Source organism: Crocodylus porosus, unplaced genomic scaffold (genome assembly GCF_001723895.1).
Source record: "Crocodylus porosus isolate Cpor-Errol unplaced genomic scaffold, CroPor_comp1, whole genome shotgun sequence".
In the NCBI taxonomy this organism is placed as follows: Eukaryota; Metazoa; Chordata; order Crocodylia; family Crocodylidae; genus Crocodylus; species Crocodylus porosus.
This window is the reverse complement of record NW_017728940.1, coordinates 2,424,529-2,440,878: the sequence shown is the minus strand read 5'-3', so window position 1 is coordinate 2,440,878 and position 16,350 is coordinate 2,424,529. Positions and strand designations below refer to the sequence as shown.

The following is a 16,350-nucleotide window of genomic DNA, read 5'->3' as shown; positions in this document are numbered from 1 at the left end:
GAGGTGCTCTGGGGGTGCTGCCGCGCCCCAGGGTGGCGCGACGTCCTCTGAGGGGTGGCGCGAGGTGCTCTGGGGGTGCTGCCGCACCCCAGGGTGGCATGAGGTCCTCTGGGGGGTGCCGCGAGAGGTTGCTGCACAATACTTGCAGTGTTCGCTGGGCAGATGCCTACCCGCGAGTCGCAAGGTAAAACGGAGATTTCCCGCAGGAATCCTGGGCGTCGCAGGCCTCCTGACCTGCTGCCATCTTCTCTTTGCTACAGGGAAAATTGCCCTGGTTTGCGTTTTGTTCCGTAGTGGAGGAACAAGCGCGAGCTCGGCGCTGGCATTTTCCGCGGGAGCCTGGGCTGTGACCAAAGGGACCTTGCCTCTACAGAGGCTGGGAGCCCGCGGGCTGGACGGGTGCCTGTCTGGGATGGGCGAGGGGGGATCGGCCTTCCTGACCTCCCGTCTCGCCTTCTCGTGCCGGCTCTTGCTTGGGGAGGGGGCGGCGGGGGTGTAAATGCTGTTGGTTTTGACCCTGTGCATAACCAGCCTGGGGAGCTCCCGGCTGCTGGAGCAAAGCGAAGCAAAGGGCTCCGCGCTCCCCCAGGGGGTTCTGGGCCTAGGGGCATAAGGACCCTGCCCGCATCACCCTGCTGCCTGGAGCAGGGCAGCCCGTGCAGAAGGGCTCCTAAAGTCTCAGGCACGAGGCAGCTCCTTTCCTTGGGTGTTTCGGAGCAAAGCTCCGGCTTGCAGCTGCATCCGTTCTGCAGACGAACGCCTTGCCAGGGTCGTCTGACCCCTGTACTCCTTCCTGCCAGGGCAGGGGGTCGGACTCGATGATCTGCTCAGGGCCCTTCCGACCCTAGAAACTATGAAACTATGAAGCTGTGCAGCTTCTCATCCTGCCGGAGCCCCCAGAAGGCCGGCACCTCGCTCCTGGGTCTAACCGCTCACTGCAGTGGCATCCAGCGTGTGACACAGCTGCATGTCCCCATGCACTGCTGGGTGGGACTCCGGGCCTTTCTGGTTCTGCCGCCTTCAGAGCCTGGCCCTGGGTGACCCCTTGAGTGAACTCCCGACAGGTGCGCTGAAGTTTGAGGCACGTGGGTGCTGATGGAAGAGGAGTTGGAGCTGCCGGGGAAGGCGTTGGCATCACCCAGCTGTGGCGAAGACCCTCCCTGGGGTCTCTCCAGCTTGGGAAGCTCCTGCAGCTCATCCACACACCCACGGCTGCAGCCTGCCCGCTCGCAGGAATAGGCTGCTTTGGCAGCCCTGATTTCCTTCCTGCAGGAATCGAGGAGACTGGTCTCCCATCATGTGTAAGCTTTCGGGATTTCTCTCTCTCACCCATGGCTGCAAATGCTCAGCTGCTCCCGGATTGCACGGCGGAGCTCTCGCCTGGGGCAGACGAGGGTGACGGCCCCAGGAGCCTGTCCCGCCACGCAGGACCTGATACTGATGACTCGGTCTCTGAATGGGAAGCCCCTTGGACTTGGCCTGTCCTGCTCATGAGGCATGTAGAGGAGAGGGTCTGCAGAGACGCGGAGAGCTCCAAAGAGCTCTGCTTACAGGCCTGACGCGAGTGCAATTGTGTCTCCTCGTTTCGTAGTTTCTAGGCTCGGAAGGGACCTGAACAGATCATCAGGTCTGACCCCTGCACTGAGCAGGACCGAGTGCTGGGATCACAATAACCACGAGGAGCGTGGAGAAGGGTGGGTGCTGTAGGGGGAGAGCGTTGATCCCAATATCTCTAGAGCGATCCATGCCCTCCTCAGTGCCTCCCTGAGATCCTCCATCGTTGGGTTAGAGATCACTGCCCCGCAGCACAGCTGCAGCCCAGGCCCAGCAATGCCAGGCTTCTCCAGGACCCGACGGAGCCTGCTTGGGCGGGGATGACTTGGAGCTGGGTGGGAAAGGAGGCCCTTGCTCCCGGGGGCCAAAGCCGTGTGGGCTTCACGGGATGCTCACCGTGTGCCTGCTCCTTTCTCCCCCAGGATTGCGACGGTGGAGACGGGGGCCTTCTCCGTCCTCCCCAGCCTGCGCTCCCTGGACCTGAGCAACAACCGCCTGGCCGCCGTCCACCCCGACGCCTTCGGCGCGGGCAACAGCTCCTTGTGGGCGCTGAACCTGAGCCGCGCGCTCCACAACGCCTCGGCCCTCCCGCCCCTGGCAGCCGCCATCGCCCGGGGTGGCTTCCGCAACCTCTCCAGGCTGGAGCTGGCCAGCAACGGCATCGTCTACCTGCCCCCGGGCCTGTTCTCTGGCCTCGCCGGCCTGCGGCACCTGGACCTGAGGAACAACTCGCTGGTGGACATCAAGAGCACCACCTTCGCCGGCCTGGACCTGGAGCGCCTGGACCTGACTGCCAATGCCCTCAAGACCCTGCGGGCCGAGGCGCTGGCGGAGCTGGGCCGGCAGCCGCGGCTCCAGCTCTTCCTGCGGGACAACCCGTTCGTGTGCAGCTGCGACATCGAGGACCTGGCGGGTTGGCTGAACCGCAGCCGCCAGGCAGCCGACGCCGAGCAGCTGACCTGTGCCTTCCCCCAGGCTCTCCAGAACACCTCGCTGCTGGCGCTGGCCGGGGCCCAGCTGGGCTGCCACTCCAGCCCGCACGGCGAGCGTGCCCTGCAGACCTCCTACGCCCTGCTGGGCGCGGTGCTGGGCCTCCTCGGCGTGGCCTTCCTCTTCGTGCTCTACCTCAACCGCCGCGGCCTCAAGGGCTGGGTGAGCGGCACGCGGGGCGCCTGCCGCAGCCTGCTCGAGGAGCGCCGCTATCGCTACGAGATGCGCGCCGAGTCCCGTGCCGCCCGGGTCTCCGCCCTGGCCATGTGAGCCTGGGCATCTCGGCAGGACTGCGCTGGGGCCCTCGCCGGCCTGGCCAAGCCCTGCCCGTCTCCTGCAGTGGTTCGCAGACGCCTCGGTCCCTTTGGCACATGCTTCCCGTGCCTACGGGGCCTTCCTCGCAGCCCAGCACCAGCCCCGGGGGACCCTGGCTGGGCCAGCCCCGGGGCTCCCTTCTGACGCAGCTGTACCCGGGCAAGGGAGGCAAGGACGATCCTACTGGAGCGGGCTGCCCGGCTCAGAGGAAGGCCCGGGGCGGTTTCGTCCACAGCCGAGATGTGCAAGACGGGCCTGGAGCATGAGGGGCGGGTCCAGCCCCCGGCTGGGAACAGCTGATTCCCAGCGGCTGCAGCCCCTGGCCGGAGGGACCCTACTTCAGTGGGAAGGGGCGGAGGGCATTTTAGGGTGTTTTACTGTTGCTATAAATGGGGGGTTTGATTTCTTCTCGGCACAATAACCTGCCCCCAGGCTCGGTCTCTGGCTGACGACCTGGGCGAAGTGAGAGGTGGGCGGCAGGGGGCACCGAGGCCCCTGAGCGCTGCCCCACGGGCTGCCGGTGCTGGGCCCCAAAGCGGCTGCTTGCCTGCAGCCGGCGGGTCGGGTGACAACGACGGGCTCCTGCCTCTTGTCGCCCAACGCGAACAATAAAGAGTTGCTCGAATGGCGCCTGGCACGTGTGGGGTGACGTGTCTCCGGCCCCGATGCAGCATGGCAGGGGAGGGGGGCAAGCAGAAGAGGCTGGCAGGCGCTTCATGGGGATGACGTGCCAGAGCAGCTAGGGGAAGAGAGGCCCCTTCTCCCTGCCTGTGGTCTCCCCTAGAGAAAGCGCTTGCCCCACAGATGCTCGGTCTATCAAAACGCAGTGGGGGCGAGCGCTTGAAGGCTGCCAACCCGCTATTTGGGGCAGGGGGACTTTGTTCTTCCAGGGAGCGTCCAGAAACAAAGGAGGACGGGCCCGTCAAGGGAGCACTGGTCCCCGGGGGAAGGGGCAGGGGACATACCTGCATCCCTCGCTGCCCGCTGGGATCCCTCCTTGCGCCAGCCTGGCCCATCCGAGCAGCCCCGGTCCCGCTGCTGGCGGGGCTGTTTCGCCGTAGCAGGTCAGCCCTGTCCCAGGCAAGCGCTGCTCTCACCTGCTCCTATTGACTTTGTGACCGAGCCTCTCGATGTGCCCGAAAACATCCCTCGGCGCGCTGCACCCCAGCTGCATGCAGCTGCGACCGCCGGAAGGCCCCTTGGTCATCCTGTCCCCCCCGGGACCCCAGCCCTGGCTCCCAGTGCCCTGGGGTGTTGCCACTTCCCGGTCCTGCCTGGCGTCTCCGTTGGTGCTGGGGCAGGAAGGGGCGCAGAGGAACAGATGCCCGACAGAGCCGGGTGCGAGCATCTCCCTGGCTTGCAAAACCCAGAGCGCTCATGGCAGCTCGAGGGCACCCCCTTGTGCCCACCAGGCCAAAACACCAGGGGAGCAAGCCCCCACCCCCAAACTCCTGCCCCTCTTGGGGACTCTGCATGGTAGCTTGCTCCTGCCTCGAACAGCTGAAATCCTGGCCCCGGGGGCAGAGTCTTACCCTGCAGAGCCCGAGCCCAGCAGCGGGTCTCTTTCCTTTGACACGGGAAAGAAGAAAGTGAGATGGGGCTGAGAGGGGGAGAAAACCCCAAATAATAAGGCTTTGAACTGATGCAAGTGAGGCGTGGGTGCCCCTCTCGCGTGTAGCGTCACCCCTGTTAAGCCCACGCTGTGACCCCCCTGGGGCCGTCTCCCAGGGCAGCCCTGGCTCGTATGGGGTGCGAAGCCAGCTGCCCCGGTGCCCCCTGTGCCAGGCGCTGCAGACCCCCAGACGCTCTCCGGGCCAGGCCAGGCCCGGCCAGTCCGGTCCGGCGAGCCGCTCGCCTCCAGGCCCTGGTTTCCCGCCGGCTGCGTGGGGTGGGGCGGTGTTTCCTCCCCCCTGCGGTTGACTCAGCCTTAGGTCTCCCTGAGGTTGCTTCTGTGCAGCTCTGCAAACGCGCAGGGGCGACGGCAGGCAACGGCAGGCAGCTCCGGCACGCTGCAGGAGGAAGAAGGGGTCCCCGGGGCCTCGCCTGCAGGGACCCGGCAGGACAGGTAACTCCGCCTCGGCCGCACCTCCCCGAGCTCCGCCTGTTGCGGAGGTGGGGGGCACCCAGCCCGCAGCGCCTGGCCCCGGGGGGCCAGAGGCTGGGCTGGGCAAGGGCGCAGCGAATCCGCCCCGCCGGCCCCTCGGGGAATCTCCTGGCGAAGGCTGAGCTGCAGCTCCCGCCGGGCAGGAGTGGGGCGAAAGGGCAGGCCCTGCCCCGGTCCCCGGGCCTCGCCCACGCTCTTGCTCCCTGGGCCTGGGGGCACCAGGTCTGACGTGGGAGGTGGATTCGAGTCTCCCCGCTCCGCACCACGGGCCTGGGAGCCGGTCCCTTGGTGCCGGACTTGTGGCGCCAGCCGGGGGGTCTGGATGGGGAACCGGGGGCTCCGGGACCCGGCTGCTGTGCTGCACCCCAGAGGTGGCTGCATCTTAGTGCTGGGGCTTAAGAGGGGCCGAGTAGGCCAGCGAAGGGCTGTCGCTGCCCTGGTTCCTCGTGTCTTCGGGTCGGGGCTCGCCCGGGCACTGCTGGAAGGGGCGGGGGGGGCGCTTCTGGGTCCGTGGGCTCCTTCCGTTCGATGACCGAGATGTTTGGGCGGAGGAGCAGCACCCCGGCCCCCGCGTCTGGAGGGGACGAGCGAACCGCAGCCGGCGCCTCTCCGGGGCCTCGTAAACAGGATGCCGCCTGCGGCAGATAGCGCTCCGGGCCCGGGGCAGGGGAGATGCTGGGAGCCTGTGAAATGCAGCTGCCTCTGGGGTGGTGGGCCTGGCTCGCACGCCCTCTGCCCTGCAGCCCAGCTGGAGAGCTTAGCACTGCCAGCTGCCTGCCTGGCCCTGCTCCCTCCAGGTGACCTGCCCTCGCCCTGCTCTCCTGGGGCAGCAGCAAGCAAACCCTGGGCTGGATCTCCGGCCCCAGGTCTGCTCGGCCTCCGGCGGCGGTGGCTGGGGGCGGGAGCCTGTTTCAGGGTCCCCGCAGCTGCCCCGCGGTGTGGGCACGGCCACCGGCCCCCAGCCCGCAGTCCCTGGCACCGCCCTGCCTGTCTGGCTGTGCAGCGTGGCAAGGCTTGCCCCTTGCCCTGTGCAAATGTTTTCCTTCTGGGAGGGCCTCTGTGCCAGCCCCAGCGTCCCGCCCCGTCGAAATTGGGCTGGAGCAGCGCCCGGGCTGCGGCACCTGTTGCCCTGCCCCAGCCTCCGGCACCCCACGGGGCCTGGGCCAGGCCCAGCCGCGGCCTGTTAGCTGTACCACGGCCAGCCGGGGGCCTTGGGCGGACGTCAGGGCAGGTCCGCCCAGCCCTCCCTGCCCCGGGCTGTGCTCCGGGGGTGTCCTCGCAAGCCAGCAGCCGGGGCCAGAGCCGTGCTGCACGTGCGTTCCCCGAGGCGGGTCCCCAGGCCGCGCCGGGTGAACGCAGCCTGGCTGCGGGCACGGGGGACGGCACGAGCCTGCTCCTCTCCCCTCTGCCGCCTGCAGCCCCAGGCCGCTCTGACGCAACTCCCCCAGCCTTGCCCCAGCACGGCAACCTGTTGTGCAAGGCGCCTTGCACGAGCAAGCCCGCGCAGCTCCTGGCACGCAGGAGCCACTCCCTGCAGCCGGGAGCTGGGGGCTCGCTGCCAGGGGAGAGCTCGCGGGGTCCCGAGGCAGCTGGGCAGAGACGCGAGGAAGGGCAGCCCCCGTTCTGCGTGAACGGGCTTCCCGGGGGGCGGCCGACTCCGGCCCGGGGCTGCCTTCGTGCGTCTTGCCCCTCTGCGCCGTGCTGCCACGGGCGAGGACTAGCCCTGACTGCACGTCTGCAGGGCACCAGCTCCCTGCCACTGCCCGGGGGTGCCTGGGGCTTGCCCCGGCCCAGCTCCCGCAGGCCCGGGTGCTTTTGAGGGGCCAGGGTTTTGGGGCGTCTGAGTGGGCTCTGCCTGGCAGGCCAGGAGCGGTGCGCCCGTCGCCGCAGGAGGAGGAAGCTGTGCTGCGTGTGGGTGTGGGGTTACATTGCTACAGACAGGAAGGGCTGCGCCGAGCATCTGATCTGCTCCGCAGGTGACGGTTATGCAGCTCAGGCACTTCCCCCCTCCGGTCGGGGGTCACCAGCCGGCGCCTCTGCAGGGCTGCGGGCTTTGGGGCGTCTCCGCACCCTGCCCAGCATGCAGGTGCCAGCGTGCAAGGCCTGCGGGGAGGGATCAGCGCTGGCGAGGCTGCGGAGGAGGCAGACACCTCCTTGTTCCCCTCGTCCCTCCCCAAACTAGCTCGGGGTTGAAGCATCCAGTGCTGCCCTGGTGCAAGAGGCTGCTTTGCCCAGCTGCTGGCTTTCCCGGGGCTTGATGGGGGTCTCTGAGACCCCGCACGCGGGCCCGGAGCACCGCGCTTCCACGAGCTGCTACCCCCGGCGCGTGCCCGGCCCCAGAGCTGGGGAGCGCGCAGTCCTGGCACCGGGAGGCTTTCCCCGACTCTTTGCCTTCCCCTGCTGCTGTGGCCGAGCCGGTCGAGGCGTGCTCAGCCCCTCCGCCTGGTCTCTTGCAGGGCTCGGGACGATGCGGGACCTGCGTCCAGGCCCCCGGGGGAGCACTGTCCAGCACTGAGCCCTGCTGCCCCAGGTGCTTGTGCTCCCCGTGCGCCCTGGCACCGGGGCAGGATGGCCAGCTGCTGCCCAGGCCCCTGGATCCACGCGGAGCGGTGACGCGCTGACGCTGCCTGGGCCACAGGGCTGACCGCCAGCCCGGAGCTCGGCGCGTCTTCTCGGGACGGGCGGCACGTGTGGGGCGGCCTGGGCCTGGCCATGGCTCAGGACATAGAGGCGGACTGCCTGCTGGACCTCAGCTTCCTGACGGAGGAGGAGCAGAGCACCATCGGCGAGGTGCTGCTCCGGGACTCGCAGCTCCGCGTGCTGGAGGAGGGGCGCGTCAGGTGAGACCCTGGGGCCCGCTCGCCCCCCTGCGGACCTGGCTCCACCCCCCCGTGCACACGCGTGTGCACAGGAATACATGTGTGTGCGAGCATGCGTGCACAGGCACTCGTATACATGCTTGCACGCACGTCCCTGCACCTGTGCGAAGCAAAGGGCACTAGTCTCAGGCTGGACATTGTCTGGATCGGCCCGCTGGTTGCTGTTCCCTGGGGGCAGCTGCACGCGTGGGAGGCCGAGCCGTGTCTCCCGCTCCACTTCACGCTGCTCGGGGCCCAGCCCCGCGGCCTCGGCTTTGCGGGGTGCAGCGAAGCGCCCCCGAGCCCACCAGCGCACAGCAGCATCCCACCGCCTCGGCCACGCCAGGCTCCAGGGAGGAGGGCTCAGACGTCCCCGTGGGCCTCGGCCTCGGCCTGGCCGTGGCCCCAGTTCAGCCAGGGCTTCCTCAGCTGGGGCTTTGCCCGTCGTTGTGGTCTCTGGGCACCTTGTGAGTCGTAGCACAGGCTGCCCTGACGGTCCCGATCCTGCTTCTCGTCCTGGCTCAGTGTGTTGGGCGGGAGGCTGGTTTCCCGGCTGGTCGATGGGGCTGGGGGTGGGGTGGCCTGTGCCGGGCTCTGCTTTGGCGGACGAAGGGGTTGCAAAGCAGGGAGCCCGGCAGCGTCCCTGGGAGGCCAGAGGCCCTGCGTCCACCTCTGGAAACCGCTGCTCTTCTCCCTTGCCTTGGGCTGCGGCTCCAGGCGGGCGGTGCAGCCGGGGGCACCTTGCCCCGGTGGTCCCTGACCCCGGCTGGGGCTCAGCCCTCCCGCGCTCCTCCCTTCCCTCCAGCAAACTGCGCAAGTCGGTCTCCGACCCCAGCCAGCTGAAGGGCCTGACCGGGGACTGGTTCTGCGACGTCCGGGCCAAGCGGCACCGGCACAACCACCTGGGCGCCGACATCGTCCGCGCCTCCATCCGCAGGAAGAAGAAACCCCGAGGTAGGGGCTGGGGGGCCGAGCTGGCCACACCGCGAGCATGGGCTGCCAGGCTCAGCCCCTCCTCCCAGGTCTGGGCAGCTGCACGGCGGAGGTGCCCACGGGGCCAGCCGGCTCCACGCTGGGCTGTCTCCCTCTTGCGCCGGCCGGCAGCTCGCGGGGATGCTGACGAGGCCGCCTCGTCTTGCTGCTGGAGCGTCCCAAGCCCGGGCCCGGGAGGGTGGGATGGGACAGGGAGGGGAGACGAGTCCCTCTGAGGCTTCCCACCGCCGCTGTCTTGTCCGCGGGAGCAGGAGAGCAGGAGCCGCAACGTGCCCCCAGCACGGGGGACCTGGGGCCCATTCCTGAGCCGGCGCCGGAGGAGAAGGAGGGGGCGCTGGATAACGAGGACAGGTGGGCATCGGCGAGGTTGGCAGCCGAGGGAGGAGAGGTCACAATTGCCTGGCTGGGCAGCAGGGCCGTGCCACGTCCGCAGGTCGTGGCCGGTGGAGGAGCAGGGGTGGGAGGCTGCCGCCTGCCACCAGCACAGCTGAGGCCAGGGGTTGCCCCAGGGAGAGGGAGTGGGCTGGGCAGCAGGAGCATGGAGACAGGCCGAGGAGCGGGGAGCAGAGGGCTTGGCGCTGGTGCCAGGGCGGATACCTCGCTGCCCGCCAGGGGGGAAAGCAGCAGAAGCAGACTGCCCTGTGCCGTGTCACTGAGGGCTTTCTCCCCTCACAGGCTCCCCGCAGAGGCTGCCCTCCACGCCGAGGACACGCAGGTCAGTGGAGCCCGGGGCACAAGCCCCCCCACGATGTCGGGGCATCAGTGAGGCATTGTGTTGGCGTTTGCGTTGCCTGGTCGGGGGCACGTGGGGGCATGCTATAGGGCCAGAGCTGCTGGGAAGGAAAAGGCTGCCACGGCGATAATACCCCTGGCAGGGGACAGCGGGGCCGACCCCTGGTGCCGACGGGAGCTCTCCCAGGGCGTGGGCCCCTCTGAGCCCCTGCCCAGCTCGCTCGTGGATGCCGGTGAGATGCACCATGGAAGCAGCAGTGTCACCGTCTCCACAAAACGCATCGACGCCACTGTCAGAGCAAAATCCCCTCCGCTGACAGAGGACCTGGAGGCTGATTTGCATAATTAGACATACAGATCAGCTGTTTGAAGCATGCAAATTACACCGGAAGGCCCTGGTGTGTGTTGGGGGGGGCGATGTGCCTTTTTCACTGCTGTCACTGTTACTTGCCGGGTTTCCTGCTTCTGCACCGCGCAGCCTGAAGAGCCGGGAAGGTGATTAGCTTGCTTTGCATATGCAGATGAGCTGAATTAGAATGGCTTTGCCTAATGAGGAAGCAGCGCGGGCTGTGTTCAGCAGCTCCTTCACCAGCTGTCCTGTCTCTGCAGGATGCAGGCCAGGCGAGGGCGCAGGAGCCTGGGGACAAGCCAGGTACAAAAGCACCCCGGGGCCCGTGTCCAGGGTGCTGTGGGGCACGGGGCAGTTAGGGGGCAGAGGCCCCCCTCCCCAGCTGGGCCCCATGAGTCCCTAAAACCACCTCCAACCTCTTTGCTGATGCAGACAGCGATGACTCGTTCGAATCATTTGACACGTCCAGCCCAGAGGAAAGGGACGAGGCGGGGAGCAGGGAGACCCAGGCGTGTCCGGCCATCACTGTCACCGCACAGGTACGAGGGCAGAGGGCGGCTGGGGGCTTCGGGCCTTGGCAGCATCTGTCCCACAGCTGGGGCGAGGACCAGGGCAAGACCCTGGGCGTCCTGGACCTGCCTGCCCGAGCAGGCCGGGCCGCAGGAGCCCGAGCGAAGGGGGCGCTGGCACCACGTGCACCCGCGGGGTGGGGGCAAGTGCCGGGGTGTGGGGTGCGTGGGGCCGGGCTGGCCTCTCACTTGGGGCTGGGGTGCTCCGTGTTCCCCCCAGAGCAATGGGGCCCTGCAGAACGGCCAGGACGGGCTGGTGGAGCCGCCCCCCAGGAGGAACGGCGCAGGACCCCCCCAGACCCTGCTGACCACCAGCTCCTCCGTGTCCAGCCTCGGCTCCACGGTACGAGGGTGGGAGCGGGGCTGGGGGCTGGATCGTGCCGGGAGACGCGGTTTGGATGGCGCAGGGAGCTGGTCGCCCCTCCCGGCCCCTCTGCCCCGCACCTCCTGCCCCCGCCGACACCCCGCTGGCTCTTCCCCGCGCGGCTGCAGCTGAGCGGCAGCATGATGAGCCTGTACAGCGAGGGGGACGTGGGCAGCGTGGAGGTGTGCGGCTGCATCCAGCTCTCCCTGCACTACGAGGCCACGAGGAAGGAGCTGCGCGTCCACGTCGTCCAGTGCCGCGGGCTGGCCCAGGCCAAGAAACGGCGCTCGGACCCGTGAGTGCCGGCGGGGGCCCATCTCCGCGGGCCTGATCCTAGGCCCTAGCCCCCAGGCTCGGGGTGCCAGGCGTCCCTGCCCGCCCAGCCCCAGGCCCCTCTGGCCCTCTTCCTGGGCACGGCCGCACTGCCCTTTGGCGCAGGGAGGGGCGCGCGGGGGTCGCAGCCTTGTTTGGGTGCAGCTACGCCGGGGTGAGGCTGCCACGTACGGGACAGCGGCAGTGCCAGTCAAGGCTCCTGTATGCTGGTCCAACCGCCTCCGCGCCAGGCGCTGTACAACTGGCGCAGCACAGGGCGTGGAGGAGGGGGGAACTTCCGCTGGGTGCGAGGCAGCGGCAATGGGCCCCAGCCCCGACCCCTCTGCCTGGCTCCCAGGTACGTCAAGACCTACCTGCTGCCGGACAAGTCCAACCACGGCAAGCGCAAAACAGCCATCAAGAAGCGGAGCCTGGACCCCGTCTTCAACGAGACCCTCAAGGTGAGCAGGGTCCCCACCCAGCGGTGTCTGCAGCAGCCTCTCCCTGGGTGAGGGGGCTGGGGGCAGGGGGCCGTGGCGGGGCACCGCTCTCTCTCGGGGCTGCTGCAAGGGGCGGGGGTCCAGCCAAGGGGCAGGCGGGGGCGTCCCAGCGCCCGCTCTCTGCCCCGGCGGCCGCAGTACAAGATGGAGAAGGACGAGCTCCAGAGCCGCGTGCTCAACGCGTCCGTCTGGCACCACGACCCCCTGGGCCGCAACCTCTTCCTGGGCGAGGTGGAGATCGCGCTGAGCACCTGGGACTGGGGCAACGTGCACCCCGAGTGGTTCAACCTCCAGCCCCGGGTGAGGCACCCCCCGCATCCTACCACGCTCAGGCAGCGAGCATCTGCCTGCCTGCCCCTTGTTGCCAGCCAGGGGCGAGGGGCTGTACGTCCCCCGCCGTACCTTCCCCCGGTCCTGCGTCTCCTGCACGCACGCTGATCTCCCCGCACCCTTCCCGCAGACGCCGGTCTCCCCCCACGGCCTCGGCAGCCGGGGCAAGCTCAACCTGGCGCTCAAGTTCATCCCCGCTGGGGCTGAAGGTAAGACCTGGGCGTGCAGCTGCCCTGGGCACCCTCACGCCAGGCGCAGGGGGGATTGGCACGGCCAGGACGGGGAGAGCAGAGATGACTGGCACACGCGGGGGCCTGGCAGCAGGAAGGCAACGCACACGCGTGTCCAGCCCGGGAACGAGCCTGCGCAGGTTGTGGGTGCAAGGGGAGCGGGGGCAAGGAGCTGCCCCTGCCTCAGCACATGCCCCTTCTCGCCCAGGAGCTGGCCTGCCTCCAACGGGGGAGCTGCACATCTGGGTGAAGGATGCCCAGAGCCTCATCCCCCTCCGGGGCGGCACCATGGACTCCTCCGTGCAGTGGTGAGGCCTCCGGCAGGGTCGGGGATGCCCGAGGGGGCTGCGAGACGGCTTGGGGGAGCAGCTAAGCCTCCAGTTCGTCCTGGTTTCCGGGCTCACGCCATGCTCCCGCCCGCAGCTACGTCCTGCCAGACGACAGCAAGGCGAGCCGCCAGAAGACCCGGGTGGTGAAGCGGAGCCTGACCCCGCTGTTCAACCACACCATGGTGTACGACGGCTTCCAGGCCAAGGACCTCAGCGAGGCCTGCGCCGAGTTCACCCTCTGGCACCACGAGAACTTCTCCAAGCAGCTGCTGGGCGGCCTCCGCCTCAGCCTGGGCACCGGTGAGCCAGGGCCCGGTGGCCGCTGGGCACGGTGGGGGGGGCGGGCACCGCCTGGGTACCTGCGTCCACCTGGGGAAGGGCCCAGGTGAGGGTGCAGGGGCCGCGTGGGTGATGGTGCCCCCTCTCCCCCTGGCAGGGAGCAGCTACGGGCTGCCCGTGCCCTGGATGGACTCCACGGAGGAGGAGCGGCGCGTCTGGGGCCGCCTGCTGCAGCAGCCCTGCCTCTGGGTGGAAGCCCTGCTGCCCCTGCGGACCAACCTCACCCCCAGGACTTAGCCCCCCCCGCTGCTGGGGGTGGCAGGCAGGACTGGCTTCTGATGCCAGGGTGCTGGCCCGGGCGCTCCCAGCGAGTCCCAGAGCTGCTGCACCCGACCCGTCTTGGAAATAAACCCCCGTGCAACCACACAAGGCTGGAGATGCTGCCCCGGGATCTGCGCTCACAGCGCGCGGTGCCACGTGGAGGGAGGCTGCCCACTGCGGTGGGTACGGGGCGGCCGTCTCCCCTGCCCAGGGGTGCTGAGCCCAGGCAGGGTGATGCCCAACCGGGGCCCCCGGCTCTCATCACCCGTAACTCCCCACGCGATGCCCCAGTGAGGAGGTGCCCGCAGGCAAAATAAGCAGCTGTTTATTGCTCTGTGCACAGTGCTGCGGTGTCCCTGAGGAAGCCATAGGCACCAGCCTTGGGGGTGTCCCCATCCCTGTCCGGGGGCCAGCGCCATGCTGGAGGCAGCTGTCGGCGGCCCCCTGCACGGGGGCGGTGCAAGCAAGCTGGGCCGGTTTGGCCAGGCGGCTCCGTCCTCTGCGGCTGGGCAAGGGCCGGAGAAGGTCTCAGTCTGCTCCCCGCTGTGCCAGCGTGGCTCGCCGGTGCTCCAGGATGGCTGCCCACAGCCGGCATACCCACCCACCGCTGCCGGGACAGGGGCAGCCTTGTGAGGCCACGGCCCGGTCCCAGGCTGCCACGTGGCCATCGTGGAGGAGACAGCCCCACCCAGGCCTGGCATCTGCCACCCAGAGCCCCCTCGTCCCAGGAAGGGGCAGCCTGCCTCGGGGCCCCGGGGACGGAGAGCGGGGAGGTGGTACCTGATCCCCATGTACAGCAGGTCGTCCCGTGCGGCGTAGGTCAGCAGGTTGTGCAGGGTGAAGCCGTGCGCCAGGAGCTGCAGGGGAGAGGAGGTGTGGGCAGGGGCTTGGCCAATCCCTTCCCTTCCCCTGACTCCCCCCTTGGGCCGGGCAGGGGGCTCCAGGGCCCCGGGGGGGGGCCTCTGTTGTGGGCCAGCTCTTCTCAACGCCCAGGAGGGGAGACATGGGGCATGTGGCTCAGAAGCGGTGGAGCATTTAGCCCTAAACCCACCCCGTCCATGGCTGTGCCCTGGGGGCCCTACCGTCTCGGTCGTGTTCCTGTCAACCCTGTGGTGCTGCAGCCAGTCCACGAGACGGGGGTCCGGGGGCTGTGCCTGGCACGGAGCAGGGACGGCTGGGGGGCAAGGGGCTGGGTGAGTCTCCGGGACCCCAGCAAACCCCGTGCCCAAGGCCACCTGGGCCAGAAGACAGACCTCTCCACCCATCACGGCTCGGCTTGGCTCACCCCAGCCCAGGAGGGTATTGCCCCGTGTCCTGCAACGGACCCCAGGCCCCCTGCCCTCAGCCCCTGCTCACCGATGGGCTGCAACCTCCGCCCGGTGCTGACGTCCTGCTGGGCCGCCCGCAGTGCCCTCCTCACCAGCTCCTGCCACTCCTGCTCCTTCTGCACCAGCTCCTGCAGCAGCCTGGGGGGGATAAGCCATGAGGCTGGGGGCCGGGGGCTGGCCGCTCCCTGCCCTCGACGGCTGGGCAGAGCCGTGCAGCACCCGGCGTGGGCAGCCTCATGCTCCCGTGTGCTGGCCTCACCTGCCCGTCTCCACGCGGAGGTGGCTGAGCTCTGCCAGGAGCAGGGAGGTGCCTGGCGGGTTGGTTTGGGCACCAGGGCTGGCATCGCCACCCGGCCTCAGAGCCTCCTCGCTGCCTGTCACGGCTGGCTGGCTCTTGGCCTCCTCTTGCTCTTCCTCCTCCTCCTCCTCATTGCTTGCTTCTTCGAGGTCCTTTTTGCCCTGCACCCCGGCTGCCAAGCCAAGCTCTAGAGGCACCCAAGAGACATGGCGAGGGGGGTCCAGCAGCGCAGCCCCCGAAGCATGCCGACGTCCCAGCTGCAGCTCAGCTAAGGATGCTGCCTCCTCCGACCCGCCCCCCAGCTCCCAGCTGAGCCAAGGGCATCCCAGAGCATGGCCCCCCACGCCTGCCCCGGCCCACCTGTCAGGATCAGGGTCAGTGCCGCCTGCACCGCCTGTCCCATGAGGTTGTCCAGCGCGAACATCCAGTGCGGCTTGATCTGGTGCAGCCGCAGGACCCGCTTCACCTGCAGGAGTTGGGGGTAGATGGGGCGTGGGCAGGGGGCGGTCTCTGCCACCCCACCCCACCCTCCAAGACCCCCTGCCCCCTGGGTGCGATGTGGGTGGGGGCAGAGCCCAGCCTGGGGCACTCACCGCCTCCTGGAAGCCAAAGAGCAGAGGCTGGGCATGGCGGAGGCTCCGGCCGCTTGCCTGCAGCTGGCCTTGCAGCGCCCGCAGGTCTTGCTCCAGCTGCTGGGGGCTGGGGGAGCGGATGAAGCCCCCAAGGCAGGACACCAGCTGGGCGATGTGGTCTTGCTCCAGCCAAGCTCCCTTCGTGCTCTGCAGGGGAAAGCAAGCTTCAGCCGCAGCTCGGGAGAGCACTGAGGCCCCCAAATCACCTGGGCTAGATGCCAGGCCCTGCCCGAGTTTGCCCAGGGAGTGGCAGGGCCGGGGACTGGTACGGGCCTGTGCCTGGGTCTCTTGCAGGGTGGCCACAAGGGTGGGCAGCTCCTCGGTGAGGATGCGGTGCAGGGTGGCTCTGCGCTCGCTGTCCTTCCGCAGCAGGAAGAGCCCACTGCTTTCCTCCACGGAGGACGACGAGATGCTGAAATCGGGGCTGGATGACTCCTCAGGTGCCCTGGGGAGGCAAGGGAGTGGCGGGGGGTGCAGCAATGCCTGGGCATGGGGCAGGTGGGGGGCAAGGAGCTGGAGGAGGCACCCCCAACCCCTTGCTAAAGCCAGAGCTCCCCCAGCTACAGCCCAGGGGGCTCCCAGCATGGTGGGTGATGCAGGGGAGATGCAGACCCCTGGCCGGGCCCTGGCAAAGGCTTGGGGGGTGCGCTTTCCTTGCTGGCACTTCAGTACCAAGGAAAGCCTCGAAAGCATCTATGGGGGGCTGCAGACGGCCGGGCTGTGCGCTCCAGGCGCAGGCTCTGCGTTGCATCCCCTCCAAGCGCCCGGAGCTGCGCCCACGGAGAGGTGGGACCCGGTTACATAAAGCCCGGTGCACGGGCAGGCTGTCACCGCCAGGGGTCACCCCCTCCCTTCTCGCCGGCCCCTGGCACCGGTGCTGGCCCTGCCAGGGGGCACGGGGCACGGGACCCGCACCCACCCCTTCCGCAGCAGGGACCGAGTTGCACAGACCGTGCCCGCAGG

General features: G+C 68.9%; 3 protein-coding genes across 3 annotated transcripts in view; 2 read left to right on the top strand and 1 right to left on the bottom strand.

The window, feature by feature from the left end:
* Positions 1 to 3,479, top strand: part of LOC109318539 (trophoblast glycoprotein-like) — a 6,625-nt gene extending 3,146 nt beyond the window's left edge. Inside the window, exon 2 of the mRNA XM_019547863.1 lies at positions 1,925 to 3,479. Coding sequence (XP_019403408.1) covers positions 1,925 to 2,814 — 890 coding nt within the window. The 3' untranslated portion in view covers positions 2,815 to 3,479. The remainder of the gene's footprint in view (positions 1 to 1,924) is intronic.
* A 1,276-nt stretch (positions 3,480 to 4,755) lies between these two features.
* SYTL1 (synaptotagmin like 1) lies at positions 4,756 to 13,251 on the top strand. Its single transcript, XM_019547962.1, has 15 exons — positions 4,756 to 4,924; positions 7,420 to 7,803; positions 8,627 to 8,775; positions 9,066 to 9,165; positions 9,490 to 9,529; positions 10,156 to 10,198; positions 10,328 to 10,434; positions 10,685 to 10,807; positions 10,957 to 11,123; positions 11,499 to 11,601; positions 11,779 to 11,940; positions 12,101 to 12,179; positions 12,409 to 12,508; positions 12,624 to 12,829; positions 12,966 to 13,251. Exons 2-15 carry the CDS (start codon positions 7,676 to 7,678, stop codon positions 13,103 to 13,105), a joined length of 1,647 nt encoding a protein of 548 aa, XP_019403507.1. The 5' UTR covers positions 4,756 to 4,924; positions 7,420 to 7,675; the 3' UTR covers positions 13,106 to 13,251.
* Positions 13,252 to 13,438: 187 nt separating this feature from the next.
* The window catches only part of MAP3K6 (mitogen-activated protein kinase kinase kinase 6), a 15,985-nt gene continuing 13,073 nt past the window's right edge, over positions 13,439 to 16,350 (bottom strand). Inside the window, exons 27-35 of the mRNA XM_019547861.1 lie at positions 16,127 to 16,157; positions 15,661 to 16,080; positions 15,349 to 15,534; positions 15,116 to 15,221; positions 14,717 to 14,942; positions 14,486 to 14,595; positions 14,212 to 14,303; positions 13,910 to 13,986; positions 13,439 to 13,736 (exon numbers count right to left, since the gene is read on the bottom strand). Of these exons, the coding sequence (XP_019403406.1) occupies positions 13,658 to 13,736; positions 13,910 to 13,986; positions 14,212 to 14,303; positions 14,486 to 14,595; positions 14,717 to 14,942; positions 15,116 to 15,221; positions 15,349 to 15,534; positions 15,661 to 16,080; positions 16,127 to 16,157 (1,327 nt within the window). The 3' untranslated portion in view covers positions 13,439 to 13,657. The remainder of the gene's footprint in view (positions 13,737 to 13,909; positions 13,987 to 14,211; positions 14,304 to 14,485; positions 14,596 to 14,716; positions 14,943 to 15,115; positions 15,222 to 15,348; positions 15,535 to 15,660; positions 16,081 to 16,126; positions 16,158 to 16,350) is intronic.

What these genes read in the sequence shown, in the direction of transcription:
- SYTL1 (XM_019547962.1), top strand. Translation starts at nt 7,676, where the DNA reads ATGGCTCAGGACATAGAGGCGGACTGCCTGCTGGACCTCAGCTTCCTG. An exon ending in CTGGAGGAGGGGCGCGTCAG is followed by an intron (nt 7,804 to 8,626) that starts GTGAGACCCTGG and finishes CCTTCCCTCCAG; the next exon opens with CAAACTGCGCAAGTCGGTCT. An exon ending in CAGGAAGAAGAAACCCCGAG is followed by an intron (nt 8,776 to 9,065) that starts GTAGGGGCTGGG and finishes CCGCGGGAGCAG; the next exon opens with GAGAGCAGGAGCCGCAACGT.